Source organism: Scatophagus argus, chromosome 13 (assembly GCF_020382885.2).
Source record: "Scatophagus argus isolate fScaArg1 chromosome 13, fScaArg1.pri, whole genome shotgun sequence".
NCBI lineage: Eukaryota > Metazoa > Chordata > Actinopteri > Scatophagidae > Scatophagus > Scatophagus argus.
The window spans coordinates 10,240,695-10,259,301 of record NC_058505.1 but is presented as its reverse complement, the minus strand read 5'-3'; the positions used below and the strand labels follow the sequence as shown (position 1 = coordinate 10,259,301).

Genomic DNA, 18,607 nt, shown 5'->3' with positions numbered 1-18,607 from the left:
ATTCTCACTGTGCCAATACGCACCTTTTTTTTGTTTTCTAATGCCAATGCCTCCACACACACACACACACACCCACACACACGCTCACACACAGGCCAGTGTGCAGCTGAATGTTTATTAGTTGTGATCCCAGCAACAGAGGTGCACTCCTTGGGAATTTCACAGGCACAGGTCAAGTTTTACAAATGAGTGGGAAAGTTGCTCTGAAAGGACTCCAAGAGATTTTTGTTTGTTTTGTTTTTTTTAAAAATCTGAGTATCGGAATAAAGAATAGATTTAATCCCATACTGCAAAGTCAAGAATGTTATTTTTAATGTCATTGTTAAGCTTTTTTTTTAATTCTCAAAAAAAAAAAAAAAAACCCAACATGTCCACCCCAGTCTAACCATAAGTTGCAAAAGTGTTTTCTTCAACTCTGGATTAACCTCAGATACTATCTGTCCAGTCTGCCTTTTCTTCTCTGGCTTTCTGAGACAATAGCCTGCGCACAAGTATTACAGCTATGCACAAAGTGGACACACCACCTCCCTTTTTTTTTTCTCCGCCTGTTATCAGCAGTAGCTGGTGAGCAATCAAACGGAGAGAGGACCCGCCTCTCGCTGTATAACTCCCTACCCCTCACAGGGTCAAAGTCTGTACGAAACCGACGGTAGACTACAAACAAGTTGACTCGATTTCGCTTGAGCAGAGAGGACTGTCACTTTCTGTATTTCAGGCCGATGGATCCGCTGGTGAAATGCAGCCTTTTTATCCTGATGGCGTCCTTTCTAACGGTAAGTAAAACGATTCACTACGCGCTTACAATTCTCATGCGTAATGCGGAATGACCGTCAGGACAGCCACAGGTGTGGCTCATCGCTGGTGAGGGCCATTTAGTGCGTCCGGCGCTTTTGTACGAGTCGTCAAAGTTAATGCAGCGGTTCCAAATGCAGTTCAAGATTACAAAGGAAGAAAAAGTCAGTGCGCAGTCTCCACGTCTACATGCTCACGGAGCGACTCTTTCTTTATTTCCTCTCCAGCAGAGCACTTTTCCGTAATTATTTCTCTAAAATGTGGGGTTAAAAAAAAAAAAAAGAGAGACGCACAAAATCCTGCTCAAATCTGAATGTAGGGGAGGTTTTAAAGTTTGGCAGAATTCAGATGTATATTATAATCCGGAAGGTGATATATTAAAAGTGCTCCAATTATGTCATGTAAAAAGAGTTTCCTCCTTCTAATTAAAATAAAAGAAAGGATGAAAGTACTGTTTTCTTTTGTTGTCAGGCTATACTGACAAAAACAACAACAACAAAAAAGACAGTCCATTTGCTGTGAGAACACATGTATTTATTATTTGTTTTATTTGTTTTTAAATACATATCTTGAGATATAAAAAATAATGTGTAAATTAATTTTGTGTGTGAGTCAGGAGCCCTATGAATTTGTAATTATTACACATGAATAACGACCAAGTGTTTCCTCCTTCACTGTTTACCTGCAGCTTGTTCCTGTGAGAGCAGAAGGAAACGGGCCAACATTACAGAGACAGAAGAGAGAGTGGATCGTCGCGCCCAGACAGCTGAAGGAGAACCACGACTACACCGGCCTGGAGAGTATTGCCAGAGTGTGTACTTTTATGTTCCATTTCTGTCCGGCGGTTCACTTCTGTTAAAACTGAATGTTGTAATTCTTCATTTAGAATTATTTAAATAGTGTTTCATTTATGTAGAGTATCATTCCCTAAAATAATCCCATCGTTGTCAAGTAAATTGATGGCATTTTTTCCCGTCACACGTTTTATCCTCAGGCTACTTGTGCGTGTGTGTGTTTTAGCTTAGAATGAACATGTATGACATCAGCTTCAGAAATTGCCAAGCTTCTACATTCATAATGATGCAGTTCAGACAGTACATGTTGGTGAATACTCTTTTTGTTCTTGAGACACACACACTCACACACCTGTTTCTGATATTGCGATCTTGGTTTCATGTATCAGCTTTTTTTTTCTACGTTTCTGGCTCTGAGCCATGTTGTAATGGTAGGTTGCTAACAAACAATAACGTGGATCTGTGAGTGGTTGTTCTCATCAAATCAGAAACACCCTGGACGTCACACTTTTTCGGCTTGCGTTCCTCTAATCTTCATAAAGTTAAGCTTATTATTTCAGGATTAAAAAAAGTCATTCAACTTTTATTTATAACTGGAGGGTGTGATGTTACCTGATCCGATGGAATAATTTTGTCTTGTCGCACTTGTTTTTCAGATACGCTCTGATAAGGAGAACTATACGAGGATATTTTACTATCTAACAGGGCCTGGTGTAGATCAGCCCCCTGAAGGCGTATTTCAAGTCAACCGTGACACTGGCTTTGTGAAAATATATTCAATCCTGGACAGAGAGAAGATACCCTCCTATCACGTAAGAGCACTTACTGTATTTACATCCAGTTTGTAAAGTCCAAAGCATTTACATCCACACTTTATTAAGTTGTACACTGAGGATATGTTACAGATGTGATATCTGTTTTTGTAGTTAAAAGGTGTTGCAAAATACGCCGACGGGAGCTATGCTGAAAAGGATATTGACCTCAGAATTACTGTTGTGGATGAAAATGACTGCCCGCCGGTCATTAAGGTGCAACAAATCGGATATGTCAACGAATCGAGCGCAGCAGGTACTGACGTCCGCAGTGTATTTGTGACATGGCAAAAGTATTTTCACAGGTACCTAGCTGACGAACTTATTCTGTGATGTTGGTGTTCTCTAGGTACTGTTGTGATGAAGGTGATAGCCACTGATGCCGATCAACCAAACACGCTTCACTCCGCCATCCACTACAGCATTGTGGAGCAGAGTAATATAGGTGGGATGTTCTTCATCAACTCTCAGACTGGGGAGATCATGGTTCGCCAGAGCACTCTAGACAGGGAGGTGAGTCACTTGATTGACTTGATTTCTTTTTCCGCTCTTGTCATTGTTATATGCAATGTATGCCACAGTAAATCTCCATATCACACTACGTACGTTTTCCATTTATTTTCATGAATAGGTCATACCCGTCTGTGACCTTTATTTGTATTCATAAGTCAAATTTCAGCCATCACATCAGTCAACACAACATGTCTTATTTTTCACTGTAAACCTAATTTCTTGTTGGATCACAACGCCAGTGAGAAAGAAGCATTTTGTACTTAAAAACTTTTATCAGAAACTAAAATCTGGAAACTGTCAATCGCTGTATTGTATCTCTGATCTATTTTACAGAGACAAGATACATATAAGTTGACCATAATAGCCTCAGACTTGAATGGACGGGTGGGAGGAAACACAGGAACCGGAGAAATAGAGATCCAGATTAAGGACATAAATGACAATGTTCCAACCCTGGAGAAAGAGTCGGTGGGTGTGACACAATTAACAGAACCTGACTTTAACTGGCTTGTAGGATAATGTTTGACATTTGATCTGAAACAACTGTTGTTGTGTGTTTTATTTGCAGTATGAAGGAAGTGTGGAGGAGAACACCATAAATATGGAAGTGATGAGGATCAAAGCCCTCGACATGGATTTGATTCACACTGAGAACTGGCAGGCTGTCTTTAAAATAATTTCAGGCAATGAGGGAGGCTATTTCACCATCACTACTGACCCTGAGACCAATGAGGGAATTATCATGATTAACAAGGTAGAAGAGAGTAGTCTCATTGTAATTTTCAGTGAAATTGGATTAAAGTGAATGAGTATGATTAAACGAGTGTTACGAAAACTAATGTGAGCTCCACATCGTGTGTGTGTTATGCTTGAATTTGCAGGCGTTGGACTATGAGGAACTTAAGGTGCTCAACTTGGAGGTGGCTGTTTCCAACATAGCCCAATACAGCTTTGGCAGTGTGTCCACAACAGGCTCCATTGTCCAAAAGTCCTACCCCATAAAAATCAACGTAGTCAATCAGAAGGAAGCCCCCCGTTTCCAACCAAGTGTCAAAGTGGTGACTATCTCTGAGGACCACACCTCCATCTCCCTCAACAAAATCATCGCCTCCTACGCTGCAATTGACAGTGACACACTACGGACAGCCACCAACGTAAGGTACAGCCACAGAATGAGAGATGTTACTGAACAGCATGTATAGACACATCTCTGTGTTTCTCTGAATCAGTGTATTTTGGATGAATAGTTTATTTTGGTCCTCACATATGTGGATTGCCATATTCATAGGTATGCCAAAATCCGCGATGATGACAACTGGTTGATTATTGATGAAAAGACAGCAGATATCAGACTGAATAAACTGCCTGACAGAGAGTCCAAGTTCTTGGTCAATGGAACATACTATGCCAAAATTATATGCATCACCAATGGTGAGTTCTATAAATATTCTTTTTATTCTTATATTCTTCATTGTTCTCCAGTTATTGAAGTGCACAGCAGGTTAGTATTAATCTCTCTCTCCATTGGCTTTCAGAGGTTCCCTCAAAAACTGCCACAGGGACCATAGCCATTCAGGTGGAGGACTTTAATGATCACTGTCCTACACTGACCACCCAAACTCAGACCATGTGCCTTGAGGACAATGTCATCTACGTCACAGCTGTAGATAAAGACAAGTTCCCCAATTCAGCTCCGTTTGAGTTCTCTGTGATTCAGGGGAGCAGCAAGGGGAAATGGACGGTGGAGCAACTGAATGGTAGGATTAGTCACAGCAGGGCAAATTTTCTGCAAATCATTGAGAGAGTCTAAGTGAATGGAACAAACACTCATTTAGACTTTCAACAGGCTCATCTATGCTTTTCTTGCCATGACAAGTAAATGTCAAGAAAAATGTCAGTTTCATTACTTCTGCAAAAAGAAATGACTGCGGAACTTTATATTCAAAAGACACAAACAAATGTCTTTATAACTTGTGTACCGTGTTGTAAAATGTGGGTCTCATCCTTCTTCAGATACCACAGCCATTCTGCGGGACCAAGCCAAGTTGTGGCCAGGCAGGTACAAGGTGGCAGTGGACATCAAAGATCAGCAGGGAAAGTCGTGTGCTGATGTTCAGACTATTGATCTAACTGTGTGTACCTGCCACGAACACACTAAAGCCTGTGTGTCGCGCAGTACAGTGACGAAAAGTTTTGGAGCTTTGGGTGTCCTGCTTCTACTCCTGGGACTGCTGCTTCTGCTGTGTGAGTGAAGTGTTACTGACTTCTTTTCTCTTTGTGATTGTCTTGATGAGATTCAAAAACTTTCTCCTACAAAGATGCCTAGGCGGACATGTTGTAGCATGCTTGACAAATAGATTACTAATAGAGAAGTCGGGGAAAAAGAAAAAGGGAGTGGATCACAGCCAGCTTCTGAAAGAGTGAGACTATGACTACAGCATGAGTTACACAGTTATTTATTGAGTTTAATATATTATTTAAATCCCTTTGATAGATGGAAGTAATTCACAGATTTTTCCTGGATTTAAGGAGGATAACACCTAAGTGTAGGAGTGGACCTGATTTGAACTGACAAGTATACTTTTGTTTGAATTTTTATTGACGTAGTGACATATGTGTTTCAGTGGTGCCACTTCTGCTGTTCTTCTGCCTGTGTGGAGGTGCAGCAGCTATTGGAGATTTCAAGCCCATTCCATATGATACGAAACAACAGCTGATCTCATATCACACTGAGGGACAGGGGGAAGACAAGGTATTTTGATTAGTTTAGTTTTGGTATGAATGGACTTTATACAGTATTTAGATATTTTAAGCTTTAAAATGCGCTCATTAAATTTGTCTATAATACCATCATGGGATCTTGTACTTTTCTCACAGGAAGTTCCTCTTCTACATATCCCAGTGGAAGTTGATGGTGGCACACTACATACCAAAAACATCAACAACTATGAAGGAAAGGCATATCTGGGAGGATTGGCTGAAGTAGGAGGAGCAGCAACAGGTGCAGGAGCAGCCTCAGCTGGTGCCGTAAACACTTCAACCTTGGTAGCTGAGAACATGCACCTGTACAACCAATACAACCATTCCGGTGGGCAAATGGAGATGGACTACGCAGGTGGTGGGATGATGACCGGACAAGAACATCTTTTCTCTCAGTACAGTGCTGGTGTCTTTGATGGGATGGCTCTGTCTCACCAGTTCCTGGGAGAGTATTATGCAAGTGTGAGTATATTAGGTGTCATTTAAAAAAATTTTAATGGTTTTTAATGAATGATATTTTAGGATTGTGTATATATCTTACAGAATGTGACTTTCATATAGAACACGTGTCAAACCGGTCCACAGGAGGGCCGGTGTGGCTGCAGGTTTTTGTGCCAACCAACCAAGAGCACACCGTTTGACCAATCAACTGTCTGAAGACGGAGATCAGTTGATTAAATGAGTCAAGTCTGGTGTGCTGCTACTTGGTTGGAAAGAAAACCTGCAGCCACACCGGCCCTCCTGTGGACCGGTTTGACATGCCTGATATAGAACATAACCAGTTTTCATTATACAGTATCTCAGTGAAAGTAAAAGTTGCATCATACTGTCACAGTTTTTGGACTCAGTGCATTCTGGTTTGGCTTTTTTGCAGAAATCAAGCCATGCTGCACAGCAATCCCAACAGATGGATGCTCTGATGGTCTATGACGATGAGGGTCAGGAGTCCCTTGCAGGTTCTGTAGGTTGCTGCAGCCTCCTTGACAATGATGACGATCTTGGATTCCTCAATGACCTTGGGCCTAAATTCAAAACCCTGGCCGAGATCTGTCGGGGATCAGCCCTGGAGACTCATTCTGTTGATGCAGGGATTTCTATCCGTCCACCCAGACCAGTGTCTCCTGTCAGGCCTTCCAGCTCTACCCACACACATGTCCATACTCACAGAGAAACATTCAGGGACACGGACAACGTCAATGTCAACGCCCTCAACACCTCCAATGTGGCATCTGGATCTTCCACCATCGTCCAGGAGGAGCGAATCACTGAGAGAGTCCAGGGTTCAGCCACTGTTCCCAAGGTACATGTCCAGGACAAGATTGTGATTCCCAGTCAGACACTGCTCATACAGCAGCCAACTATGTACTATGCTGCCACACCCATGTATGTAGTTGAGCCCAAGCCCCAAGTGGTGCTTGTGGCGGAGGGCACCCAGCAGGCAGTTGGTCAAGTAGGCCAAGTTGGGCTTAGTCAGGGGCTGGTGCAGGTTGGTGGCCTCCAAGGTTCTCAGGGTGTGGTTCTTGTAGATAGACAAGTAGCAATGGGTGGAGTGACAGGGCAAGTGACACAGGGCCTTTCCAAAGGAACCGCCTCCAGGTCCAGACAAGTATTGGTGGAGAATGGGTCTTCAAGTGGAGAGCAAGTCAGGCATTTACCACAGGGCTTTGTAAAGATAGCACATGGGCCTGCAGAGCAGGGTTTGGAGGTCAGGGGTCAAAGTATGCAGGTGAAAACTCAGAGTTTTTCATTGGGTTCACATGGTTCCTTAGGCTCAAATGAGGACTTTGCCCAAACAGCCACACCCAAGTTGCAAGGAAGCCAGAAAGTGGTTGTGCAACATAAAAAGGTCTCAGTGACTGAGAGAAACATTGAATCTAGCACAAGAGCATAAAGCAAACCCTTTTGTACAACACTAATGTCAATCTTGTTTGGCTATATACCAAAATATATTTTAGTATGCTAACATGTACTGCAATAAATACATATGTTCATACAGATAGATGGATTGTGGTAAAACTGGTAAAAGGATAGATTAAAAATGTCATACTGTATGTCCTTGTGTAATGATAACGCCACTGCTTATTGTAGTTAAAATGTACTACATGACTGTCATGGCAATAAAAGGCACTGGATTCACATATATGAGATGAAAACGTATAATTACAGTATTAGTGCAAAGTATAGAATTTTGACGAAGGAAAAGATTTTAAGAGGTAATGCATGACTCCTGTCATTGCATCCCAGCAGAGGGAAAGTTTGAAAGAAATCAAGTGTTGGTTCCCTCTTTCTCCTCTCCCAGGAATGATCAGTTAGGCACCAAATGACATCCCTAAATGTATGGCAGTTATCTAAGGTACACACAGGCTTCAGGGCAGGAACAGCCAAAGTAAACATCAAAAAACTAAACCAGTCTGAACTACAGCGTATACGTACCTATCAAACAAAAATGAAAAAAACAGTACTGAGCAAAGCGAAACTTGAAAAAGCACAAACAATTGGGGGGTTGCCTGCCCCTTCATTTCCAAGAGTAGAGTATGAGTAAGGGTCAGCTGGGTAATTTACAACATGATGGTTCCTCTCCTTTTTCCACTCCCAAGCTGGGAGTGAAGGGAGGCACAGATAGCAGCTGTCTGTGCATGCTGCAAAGAGGAACCAATCACGAGCAAGGACTCACCTGCACAATGAAACTTACCTTCCGCTCAAAGCACTCCAGCTGTAGCTCAAATAAATCCACACCTCAACAAGAACAAGAGGAGGCTGAAACACACAACATATAATTCAAAAGTACAAGAAAAAACAATGTTAGCTTATAACACTGAAAAGCTAGTGGGAACATTTCATCTTTAAGCCAGTGATTGAACTCATGTGTTTCGATAATCTGACCGGGTTATTATTATTATCAATATTTCAGTTTGAACAACAAGAAGCATTGTCATTTATGTAGTCAGTATAATTATACTGTAAGCAGTTAGTCTTCAGAAGCTCATTATTATTTTGAGAGTGACTAAAGCAGAGATAGAACAAAGTTTCTATTGATATAATGTTGCATTTCACATGGGATTAAGTGTTCTGGGTGTGTTTTTTTTAGTGTGATGTGATTCTGCAGATGCTTGGGTTGCATTTTGTAAATTATAGCTCTAGCCTTGTCTTGAGCTTATCTCTTGACCTTTAGATTTTTAACTTAGTTATATGGTAGCTAATTTGGAGCTGTTATATGGGTGGCCGCTGCTTCCTTGGAAATTCTGTACAGCATAGATAAATTCTGTTTGTACTGTAAAACTGAGGAAAGTGCCCTCTGCACAACAACTAACATCAAAGTGTTTGAATGATTTAGTGCACCAGCAAGGGATTAACCCTTTTTTTTATATCAGCAGACGCCACACCATTCTTAGATGGTGGCTATAAACTGAAGGAGAGAATGCTACGCAAATTTTATTGTTGCACTCATTTTATTATCCTTTTAGATTTCTTGTACTTTTACACTAAGCCACATGTTTAGAGATCTAAGTGCCAGAACTGTAATCTTTTTTAACAACTGTATATTGTGGCATAATTACCAGATAGACTTTTCATTTTTTTTTTTATTGTGTGTGCATATAAGGGTAGCATAACTTGGGAATTCGGATAAGCAGAGTAATCAAGAATGAGCTTTACAAGCACTGAAAACATTTGGTGGCATGACACTGTTTCATATTGCCGTTCTTGCTATTGATGTGTATATATTTTTACATCATGTCTAGTTTGTAACATGCTGTATTGCTTGTGCTGTATGCTCTGTGGCTGTGGTGGTACAGTAGGTGTACTGGACATGACAAAATGTTTAGTTTTTATTTTTTCATTTATTCATTTCCTTTGCTGTTTTGCTCCTCCTGTCATAATAAAAGCTTACAAGAAAAGAAAAAGTTGTTGTCTTGGTCCTTCTTTTTGTGATTTCTCACCGCTGTTATATTAAATAATATAAGAAGATGCAAATGCAGTACCTTACATTACAGATCATGTGAGGTCATGTTAGGTATTGCTCATCAGAAATCATTACACAAAACTGTGGATTTAAGTGTATCCTTTTAACTGTTGGGAGTGTTAAAATGCTGCACACACCCACATATGTGTGGTGACAAGTGCATAGAAAAGGCAGAGGCATAAGTGTCTGGATGTCTTAACCATCATTACTAACGCAATGTTTCGTCATCTAGCTTTCAACAAATATAGCATTTTTCAGATAAACGGTGTTTTTGTTTTCACAGCAAATCAGGAAATCAGCAAATGCAAACATCCCTCCACTCTAAGTACTTTTTCTAAAAGGATCCGATAAGTTAAAATAATAATGCCATTTTAGCCTTTGAGTCCACTACATAACCAAAAATTCTGTGATAGCAGGGCTCGTCTATTAAAGAGTACATCCGACAAAGCACTCCAATAACACTGTTGGACTGATCATGGACAGTTTTTTTTTTAAAGAAGATTAAAATCAAATCACAATCAGATATGTCCTCTGTTTTTTTCCATGCCTTCTTCTCCCTTTTCGAAACGTCATTGCTGATAGTCCGGTTGGAGATTCAGATGTGTTATACTGGAGGCAGCCAGTGTAGGCTCAGCTTGCTTTTGGACTACAAAGATCTGGTGAGCTCATTTATTCTCCACGCCTGCAAAATTGCATGCTTAATCTTCAGCTGACATTTACTCAAGTGATATCAACTGAGTCATCTAGTCATCTATCTTCCTGTAAAAGCACAAAATGCCCGATACAACTTTTGTCATATTATGTGAGTATGTCACATAAGTACTCCACAAGACCTTGATTTGTAAAATCAGCAGAGTTGAGCTGAAATGAAAATTTGACAAATGCCACCTGTCAAAGGAAACCATTCAGACACACAGAACATGGAGTTTACCAGGTTAAAAACATCAAAGCCATTCCTGACCTGTAAACCTGTTCCATATTTCTTTAGTTAAAACAGGGGTCAGTTAAAACAAGTTTCTTTCAGCGAGGTTAAAATGCAAGAGGATTTTGGTGTGAGCTTTTCTAACAAAACACTTCCATGCTTCTGTTATGCTGCTCATAAACAAAGAGCATAAAGTAGAAAATTGGGTTCCCTTGACAGAAGATTTGCAGATTAGTATGCATGCACAGTCCGAAAAAGCGGAGTGAGCAAAAGTCTTCACACGTAGACTAAAGTATAGATATATAAGCCTGAGCGTTAACTTTTGTGATGTTATCTGAGGATGCATAGAAGTCAAAGAACATGTTCTACCACAATCTCATATGTCAAACAACCCCTGCAGTCAACAGATGGGGTTGGTATGTGCACGATGAAGCATAGGTAGAGATGATGTGTGCTGTATGTAAAAAAAAAAAAAAAAAAAAGGTTTTAGAGCTTGTATGTACTGCATTATTCAAAGGTATATTCTTTGTGAGATCAACAGAAAGAAAACCTTGCAAGTACTGTAGAGTGAATCTTTGTCTTTATGGCTGAGCAGTTGAAGCATGTCAGAGCAGATAACAAAGGTACTTTGTGATCTCACTGTCTCTCACTAAGGTGTGTACCTGTTTCAGTCACCTCAAAAATTTGTTTTTTGCAGTGTTTGGAAAAGATTAAAATCTGAATGCATCAACCAGAAACTTGGTGCAGATTGAAGAGCCAAAAAAAAAGGACTTATCACCTTCTTGTTTTGTTTTGTTTTTTCTTTAAAGTTAAACTCTACTCTGACCAAAAGAGAAATGCCCTCCAGATAATTTGTCATCCTGAAAGCAGACACAACACTTAAGACTCTTTGCAGTCATTTTGTTAAAACCTCATAACTTCTGGCATGTAAGACAGAAATGGGTTATACTCGTCAAATATGACTTGGAAAAAAAAGGTTATTGATGTCTTTGAGGACTGACATCTTGGATCCCTGCTGTAACCCTCATTTTTAGTCATCAGTCATGTCAAAGAAGATATTTTCCATCATCTGTCAAATGCAAAATTCTTGCCTTGACAGCAGTGATTGGGGTGTGGCCAGACATGTAAAATATTTCGACGCAAATAGCCCTTAGAGAGTACTTTGTGTTCAGTTGCTGTGGCAGGAACAGGTTTCATCTGTGCATTACATTCTCGGCCTGTCATTAATTAATGTATGTTACTTTCTCTGCATTTCTGAGCACATTTATTTATTTACTGCATCTGGGCTCTGCCCTGGCTGTTTGGATGTGTGCCAATCTGATACCGATCTGCAGATTATCAGAAAAATACAGATTTCACTTTTTCTTCCATACTTCATAACAAGATTCAAGTGTCACATTTGCTTGACTTAAGATATTGAAATATAAATTTGATAAGAGGCTGCTATCCCCAGGGGTGTAGGACTGGGGGAATAACACAAAGATACTAGAATGAGCAGCCATAGATGCAGGCCCACAGACAATGTTTGTACAGGGTAGAGAATTTTAGACACACAGTTTGGAATTTCTGCCATCGCCACAACTCAGTCAAAACAATGAAAACACAAGAAGTAGCTTGAGACGTAGTTTAGTGGGATAGCTTGGGATCATGAGAGTCGTCATAATTATTAAACAACTACCACTGCTGATGAAAATGCATCAGACGTGACTCAGGCAGATGCGTTCACAGGTTTGTTTTAGAGTTTCATTGACTTTACATTCAGCCATGTTCATCGCTTTCCCTCCTGATTCACTCACTCTCTGCACGAAGTTGTAGTGACATGCGACCAAAGGCACCAATGCCTTGCAGTTGTCTGTCATTCCTCGCTTTCTGACCGGGACTGGGAGTGACTTAAAAGACACCACAATGTGCATGTCATGGACATGTCACCCAATCATGTAGTTTATTGATGAGATTTTAAATATAGTTTGTACAACTATGGAAGTCTTTGGCACAAAGGATACACATGCAATTCTTGATAGTAAAGGTAAACTAAATTTCTTGGTGGTTTCTTCGTTTAGGTTGGTTTGACGTTTAGAAAAATATTAAATGTTACCAGATCCTTCCCTTAACAACAGGATATCTACAGAAGCTCTAGGGTAAATACATCATGCATCAGAACAAGAACAACAGCCCTTAGTCACCTTTACACCTGCATAACAATCAAATAAAAACACAACATGAAGTACTCACAGGAGTGGATCATTTATTCGAGACTTGTTAGAGAGAGAGAGACAATGAGTGCATATCGAAGTGAATGTTACAAAACTGTATTTAGGACAAGACTGTACTCATTTTTGATACCAGCAAAGCATGACTTGCAATAGTATGCATTTTTCTACTTTGTAACCCCACTCGTGATCAGAAGAAGCCATAGCTCTATGCAATGTAATTGTGGCTAAACAGCAATATTTCATCTGCACACTGCAATATTTAGTTGAACATCTGCATCTCTAGCGTACTTCTTATGATTTTATTGCACTTGTCCAACAACAATTAATACTTCAAGGACTGGGTCCCTGGGAATATCATGTCAGAGTTTTACAATCAGTGGCGAATATCATGACGGACCTCTTCCTCATCCTCTATTTCATCTTCTTCATATTCTCCCATCTCATCAGCAGTGGCATCCTGGTACTGCTGGTACTCAGACACCAGGTCATTCATGTTGCTCTCAGCCTCGGTGAACTCCATCTCATCCATTCCCTCACCAGTGTACCAGTGGAGGAAGGCCTTGCGGCGGAACATGGCTGTGAACTGCTCAGAGATCCTCCTGAACAGCTCCTGGATGGCAGTGCTGTTTCCAATGAAGGTGGCGGACATCTTGAGACCACGGGGAGGGATGTCACAAACGGCGGTCTTGACATTGTTGGGAATCCATTCAACAAAGTAGCTGCTGTTCTTGTTCTGCACACTCAACATCTGCTCATCCACCTCCTTCATGGACATACGGCCGCGGAAAATGGCTGCCACAGTGAGGTAGCGTCCGTGACGAGGGTCACATGCTGCCATCATATTCTTGGCATCAAACATTTGTTGTGTGAGCTCTGGCACAGAGAGGGCACGGTACTGCTGACTGCCCCTGCTTGTGAGAGGTGCAAAGCCTGGCATGAAGAAATGCAAGCGGGGGAAGGGCACCATATTAACAGCCAGCTTACGAAGGTCAGCGTTGAGTTGGCCTGGGAAGCGGAGGCAGGTGGTCACCCCACTCATGGTGGCTGATACCAGGTGATTGAGGTCTCCATAGGTAGGTGTGGTCAGCTTCAGAGTGCGGAAACAAATATCGTAAAGGGCCTCATTGTCAATGCTGAAGGTCTCATCTGTATTCTCCACTAACTGGTGGACTGAGAGAGTGGCGTTGTAGGGCTCCACCACAGTGTCAGACACCTTTGGGGAAGGCATGACACTGAAGGTGTTCATGATACGGTCAGGGTACTCCTCGCGGATCTTGCTGATGAGCAGTGTACCCATTCCGGAGCCTGTACCTCCACCCAGTGAGTGGGTGAGCTGAAAGCCCTGGAGGCAGTCACAGTTCTCTGACTCCTTCCTCACCACATCCAGTACCGAGTCCACCAGCTCAGCTCCCTCGGTGTAGTGACCCTTGGCCCAATTATTTCCTGCTCCACTTTGACCTGTATGATGCATTGCAATGTTTAGAGACACATCATGTTGGAAAAATAATAACACCACTTTCTTGCTAAGGCATACTTTATACCATGACATTAGACATTCAAGGTCACAGAATCTAGATCCTGATTTGTTTTGTGATTTCCTGACTTTTCCACTGTGCCACCATGAGGTTTACATTATTGGGACTTATATATACTTACATATTAATATTACTATTGGATGAATTGTTGTGAAATTTGTTAATCTTTGCATTCATGTATCCTTGACGATTTGTGCTATTTTTTCGTTCTTCCCTGATTTCATCCACCATCATTAAGTCAGATTTTCAATATGCGTCATACATGTACAGTATCTGAAAAACTGACTGAAGTAAATGACAACAAAACATTACCATTAGCTCTGGCTGTACATTGTATTTAATGCCCATTAGGAAATGTTACAGTGCTAACAAGCTAAAATGGATGGTAAAGTGCATCTGTTAAACAGCAACGTGCTAATCGCTGTTAGCATGTTACCATACTGACAGTAGCACGTAGCTCAAAGCACCACTGGGTCTAAGTACAGCCTCTGCTAGCATGGCTGTAGACTTTATATTATCCTTTATTAACCACAAGTAAACCCATTTGTTCCAACTTACTCATTACAATCTTCATGAAGTATCACTTGTTAGAAACAGGCATATAGTATCTTAATTTAAAAATGAAACATGAGGAAACATTGGTAAATGTACATTTGTTCTTTAGCTCTATTAAGGTCTAGTGGCTAATTTATTAGTTCAGAATTGATTACACACACATTATCATAAAAAATAGAAGACTGTTCTTCTGTTTTTGTACTTGTTATAAGAAGAAATGGAGAGTCATACTGCTGGTGGGGCTTACTGGCCTCTTTATCCTTCAGAACTGCAGCATCATCTCCCAGGACATTTCTTATTCACTGAGGCACCACAAGAGCTGTCTCAGTCTGACACAGCTGTACATGGACAATGTATCACCACATAGCTGAGAGGCTCCAAAGGCTTTGTGCCTGGAATATACAGCACTGTGTAGAACTCTCAGGTGAAACTATGCACAGCTTTGCAGGATATGACAGCAGCTGCTGACATATGCACATTTGTATGTGCAGTTGGTTCACAATGTGTGGTGACACTATGGTGTACCATCCACTCACCAAAGACAAAGTTGTCAGGCCTGAAGAGCTGTCCAAATGGGCCGGAGCGAACTGAATCCATTGTTCCTGGCTCGAGATCGACCAGGATGGCACGGGGGACAAATTTGCTGCCTTTTGACAAAAGAAAGCAGAGGACAGAGGGGATACAGAGAGAGGTAATGGATAGAAGGATGGAGTAAGATATCAACAGTCCCAACGTGCATGACGTCAGAACATTTGCCATGGAAATAACTCTTTCTCCATATTACGCAAACTGATCTAAAAAGATACTTCAACAGCACAGCTGTCTGGTAATCTTCATGGGTAAGCATTCTTTTGCTTAGAGGATGCTGCAGCCTGTCCATCAAGGTCCATATCTGAAGATTGCATGGTGCCTTCTGAGGTTTGTCTCTTGTACTTTTCCTTTCTCCAGCCTCACTGTATGTAACCCCTCTTGCAAGCAAACTGCTACAGCATGCTGCACTGCTTATTCTAGACCAGTGGGGTTTTCAAAGTGCTGAGTCCATTCAAAGAAAGATGCAGCCTTTGCAGTATGGGCAATACTTGTTTTTCCTCTCAACATCTTGTCTGCATAAAGTCTTAATGTTGCCTCTAAATACCCGCTTGTTCTATTCCATAAAATTAGTTTATTGAATGCTCAGTTAGTCCACATGCAAAAGTGAACTAGTTGGTGACACTGATGCCTGCATGCAACATGGAAAAAGAATCAATAATGACTGCTATTCAAAAATAGGGTAGGGTTAGACAATAGTAGTGAATATGCTGTATAGTTTCTCCTGTGCAGGCTTTTGATTTATCCAAAGCCGATGAGTGGGCTGTTTGATCTCAATCCTGGCTATACATGAACTGCGCTGACTTGTTCTTTTCTGACAGCATCTGCCTAAAGCTTGGTTACTGAACGTTTTTTTTTCGTTGTTTAATGCACAGGCGCTGTGAGGAATGACACAAGATGGAATTGAAACGACCTTCAACATGCCACGACAAGAAAATCAGACGCTGAGATGAAACCAAGGCATAGTGAGCTCAGGGTCAGCTATACAGAGACTGCAGATACCTGTACTCCCTACAGAGAGGGGGGGAGGGAGAGAGGGAGGGAGAAAGTAAGAGAGAGAGAGAGAGAGAAATTTTAGCAGATTCACTGTCCTAATTTTTTCCTGCACTCAAGGCGGGACCTACTTTCTCCTTGCAGTTAAATTAGTGGCATTAGCAGACAGTGACATTCAAATGAGGTCTGTGCAGCATAAGGTCATGCAAGCAGCAATGGAAACAAAGCGTCATCAAGTGATAAATTATTCCGATGCAAATGTGGTTTATTCAAAGCAAACTTTGACCAATACGTTGTTGTTGTTTTTTACCTGATGCCTCATTGTAGTATACGTTTATCCTCTCCAGCTGCAGGTCACTGTCACCTTGGTAACTACCGGTGGGATCGATGCCGTGTTCATCACTTATCACCTCCCAGAACTAGGGTGGGAAAAAAACATAATCCCATGAACTTCAATTGCTGGGGGGCATTTAGGCAAGCAAACGGGGTATGGAGACGAGTTAAAGCATGTGCGTCAGGTCTTGTCTCAGTAACTGCGCATCTGCTAAGAGAGAAAATGACACGCAGCCCAAAGGGGCCACATCACTGCAGCCGCTGACTGCCCAGCCCGACTGAACCGCGCCCTGCACATATTAAAACAATTAATAATCTATCTCAAACTTTTCAAAAAATAAACCTTTATCTATCTATTCTTGCCCAATAGACGCCAAAATAATAATATCAATTAATTATTTAAATGATATACACTACAGGCATTAAGAATGCAATCCCTCCGTTAATTTATCCCCTTGCTCAATTAAATTATAATATTTATACCTTCGCCCCAATCTGATTTCCACACTGTCCGGCCTGAATGTGAACGATTTCTCTCATGGTGGGCTGCGGATGCGGGCAGAGAGCGTCCTTTCTCGACTTCGCCGGCTTCCCGTCTTCAGTCTCTTGCCGCTGTGTTTCTCAAAATCAGCACTTGCCTCATTTCTAGGACGAGTGTTGAGCCGGCGAGATAGATAAACGTGCTGTTGGTCAGATGACGTTACACAAAACGCAGCATCACAGTATTGCAGTCAGCCAATAGGAGCGCCCCGGTTTGATGCAGTGGACCAGAGGAACCATGCCGCATCATCCCCTGCCCTGACATCATCCTGTCCCGTGTAGGGAAAATGTTGTCTTTTTTACCTCCTGTGTACTGAGGTTGTTCTATAAAACTCAGGCTATTGTTGTGTGGTTATGTCAAACTTCATCAGAGTACTACTGCAGGCTGCGGTTGGCATGTATAAAAGAGTTGTGGTTGCAAGATAAAATTTGATATTTTGAGTAGGCTTTTTAATCCTGACTACATTTTCGTGTTGTAGTCTGAATAATGCAGATTCTCCAGATGAGGTGAGATGAGGAAATGCCTCGACCAGGGCCTGATTAACTCTCTAGGAGACCCTGGGTGCAAAAGGATCTGCGGCCCTTTACTGAGTACACATGGCATCCACTGGAACATTAAGACCAGAATTTGAAACATGTGCCCTTCATAAGAGAGGTCCTCTGGACTGGGTAAAAAACGAGAAGCCATCTTGGGCGGGGTGCCTTTGTTTTCAGTATTTAGCCTGCTAGCTTTGCTCTGATGGTCATTCCACCATTTTGATCCAGGCTGAAATTTCTCAAAAACTATTCTATGGAGAACCATGACAGACTGGGCCAGACATTCACATTCCCCAGGGCAAGAACCCTGATAAGGTTGGTGAACCCCTGATTTTCCCTCCAGTGTCAACATGAACATGGTTAGCATATGGTCTACTAAACATCTGAATGTTAGCATATTAGCATTCTGATGTTAGCATTTAGCTCATAGTATCTTGCTGCTTAGCTAGTGTCTATGAAGTCTTTGCTTTGTCACTTGTGTTTTTGTGACGCACTTTCACCAAACAAATGTGTAATTAATCAATCAAATTACCACAAAGTAATTGTGACACTGGTGGTCTGGGACATTAGCTTGTTCTGCTAATTTGGTAAATAAGCTTTGATTTTTGAAAACATGTATATTGGATAACTGATAATGGAATTATAAAAAAAACATGAGTCAGTTTTTTGTTTGTTTGTTTGTTTTGTTTCTTAAAAAGTTAAACTTTTTAAAAAATGCAAGGCCTCAAGCATAAGGAATATTTGATTATTTTGTCTTTC

At 41.3% G+C, this 18,607-nt stretch overlaps 2 protein-coding genes across 3 annotated transcripts; one reads left to right on the top strand and one right to left on the bottom strand.

The window, feature by feature from the left end:
• The first annotated feature begins 584 nt into the window (after positions 1-584).
• LOC124069184 (desmoglein-2-like) lies at positions 585-9,573 on the top strand. Its single transcript, XM_046408052.1, has 14 exons — positions 585-773; positions 1,481-1,603; positions 2,243-2,398; positions 2,513-2,654; positions 2,748-2,911; positions 3,245-3,379; positions 3,480-3,665; positions 3,793-4,070; positions 4,200-4,342; positions 4,447-4,668; positions 4,925-5,155; positions 5,536-5,663; positions 5,789-6,133; positions 6,546-9,573. The coding sequence occupies exons 1-14, from the start codon at positions 720-722 to the stop codon at positions 7,560-7,562; spliced, it is 3,324 nt and encodes a 1,107-aa protein (XP_046264008.1). The 5' UTR covers positions 585-719; the 3' UTR covers positions 7,563-9,573.
• A 3,188-nt stretch (positions 9,574-12,761) lies between these two features.
• LOC124069202 (tubulin beta-2A chain-like) lies at positions 12,762-17,577 on the bottom strand. 2 transcript variants are annotated; one of them, XM_046408075.1, is made up of 5 exons: positions 17,255-17,576; positions 16,749-16,857; positions 16,448-16,456; positions 15,394-15,504; positions 12,762-14,225 (listed from the first exon to the last, which is right to left on the bottom strand). In XM_046408075.1, exons 1-5 carry the CDS (start codon positions 17,309-17,311, stop codon positions 13,141-13,143), a joined length of 1,371 nt encoding a protein of 456 aa, XP_046264031.1. In that variant the 5' UTR covers positions 17,312-17,576; the 3' UTR covers positions 12,762-13,140. The 2 variants fall into 2 exon arrangements, with proteins under 2 accessions (XP_046264031.1, XP_046264032.1); XM_046408076.1 differs by lacking the exon at positions 16,448-16,456 and having other exon boundaries at positions 17,255-17,577.
• Between the last annotated feature and the right edge of the window lie 1,030 nt (positions 17,578-18,607).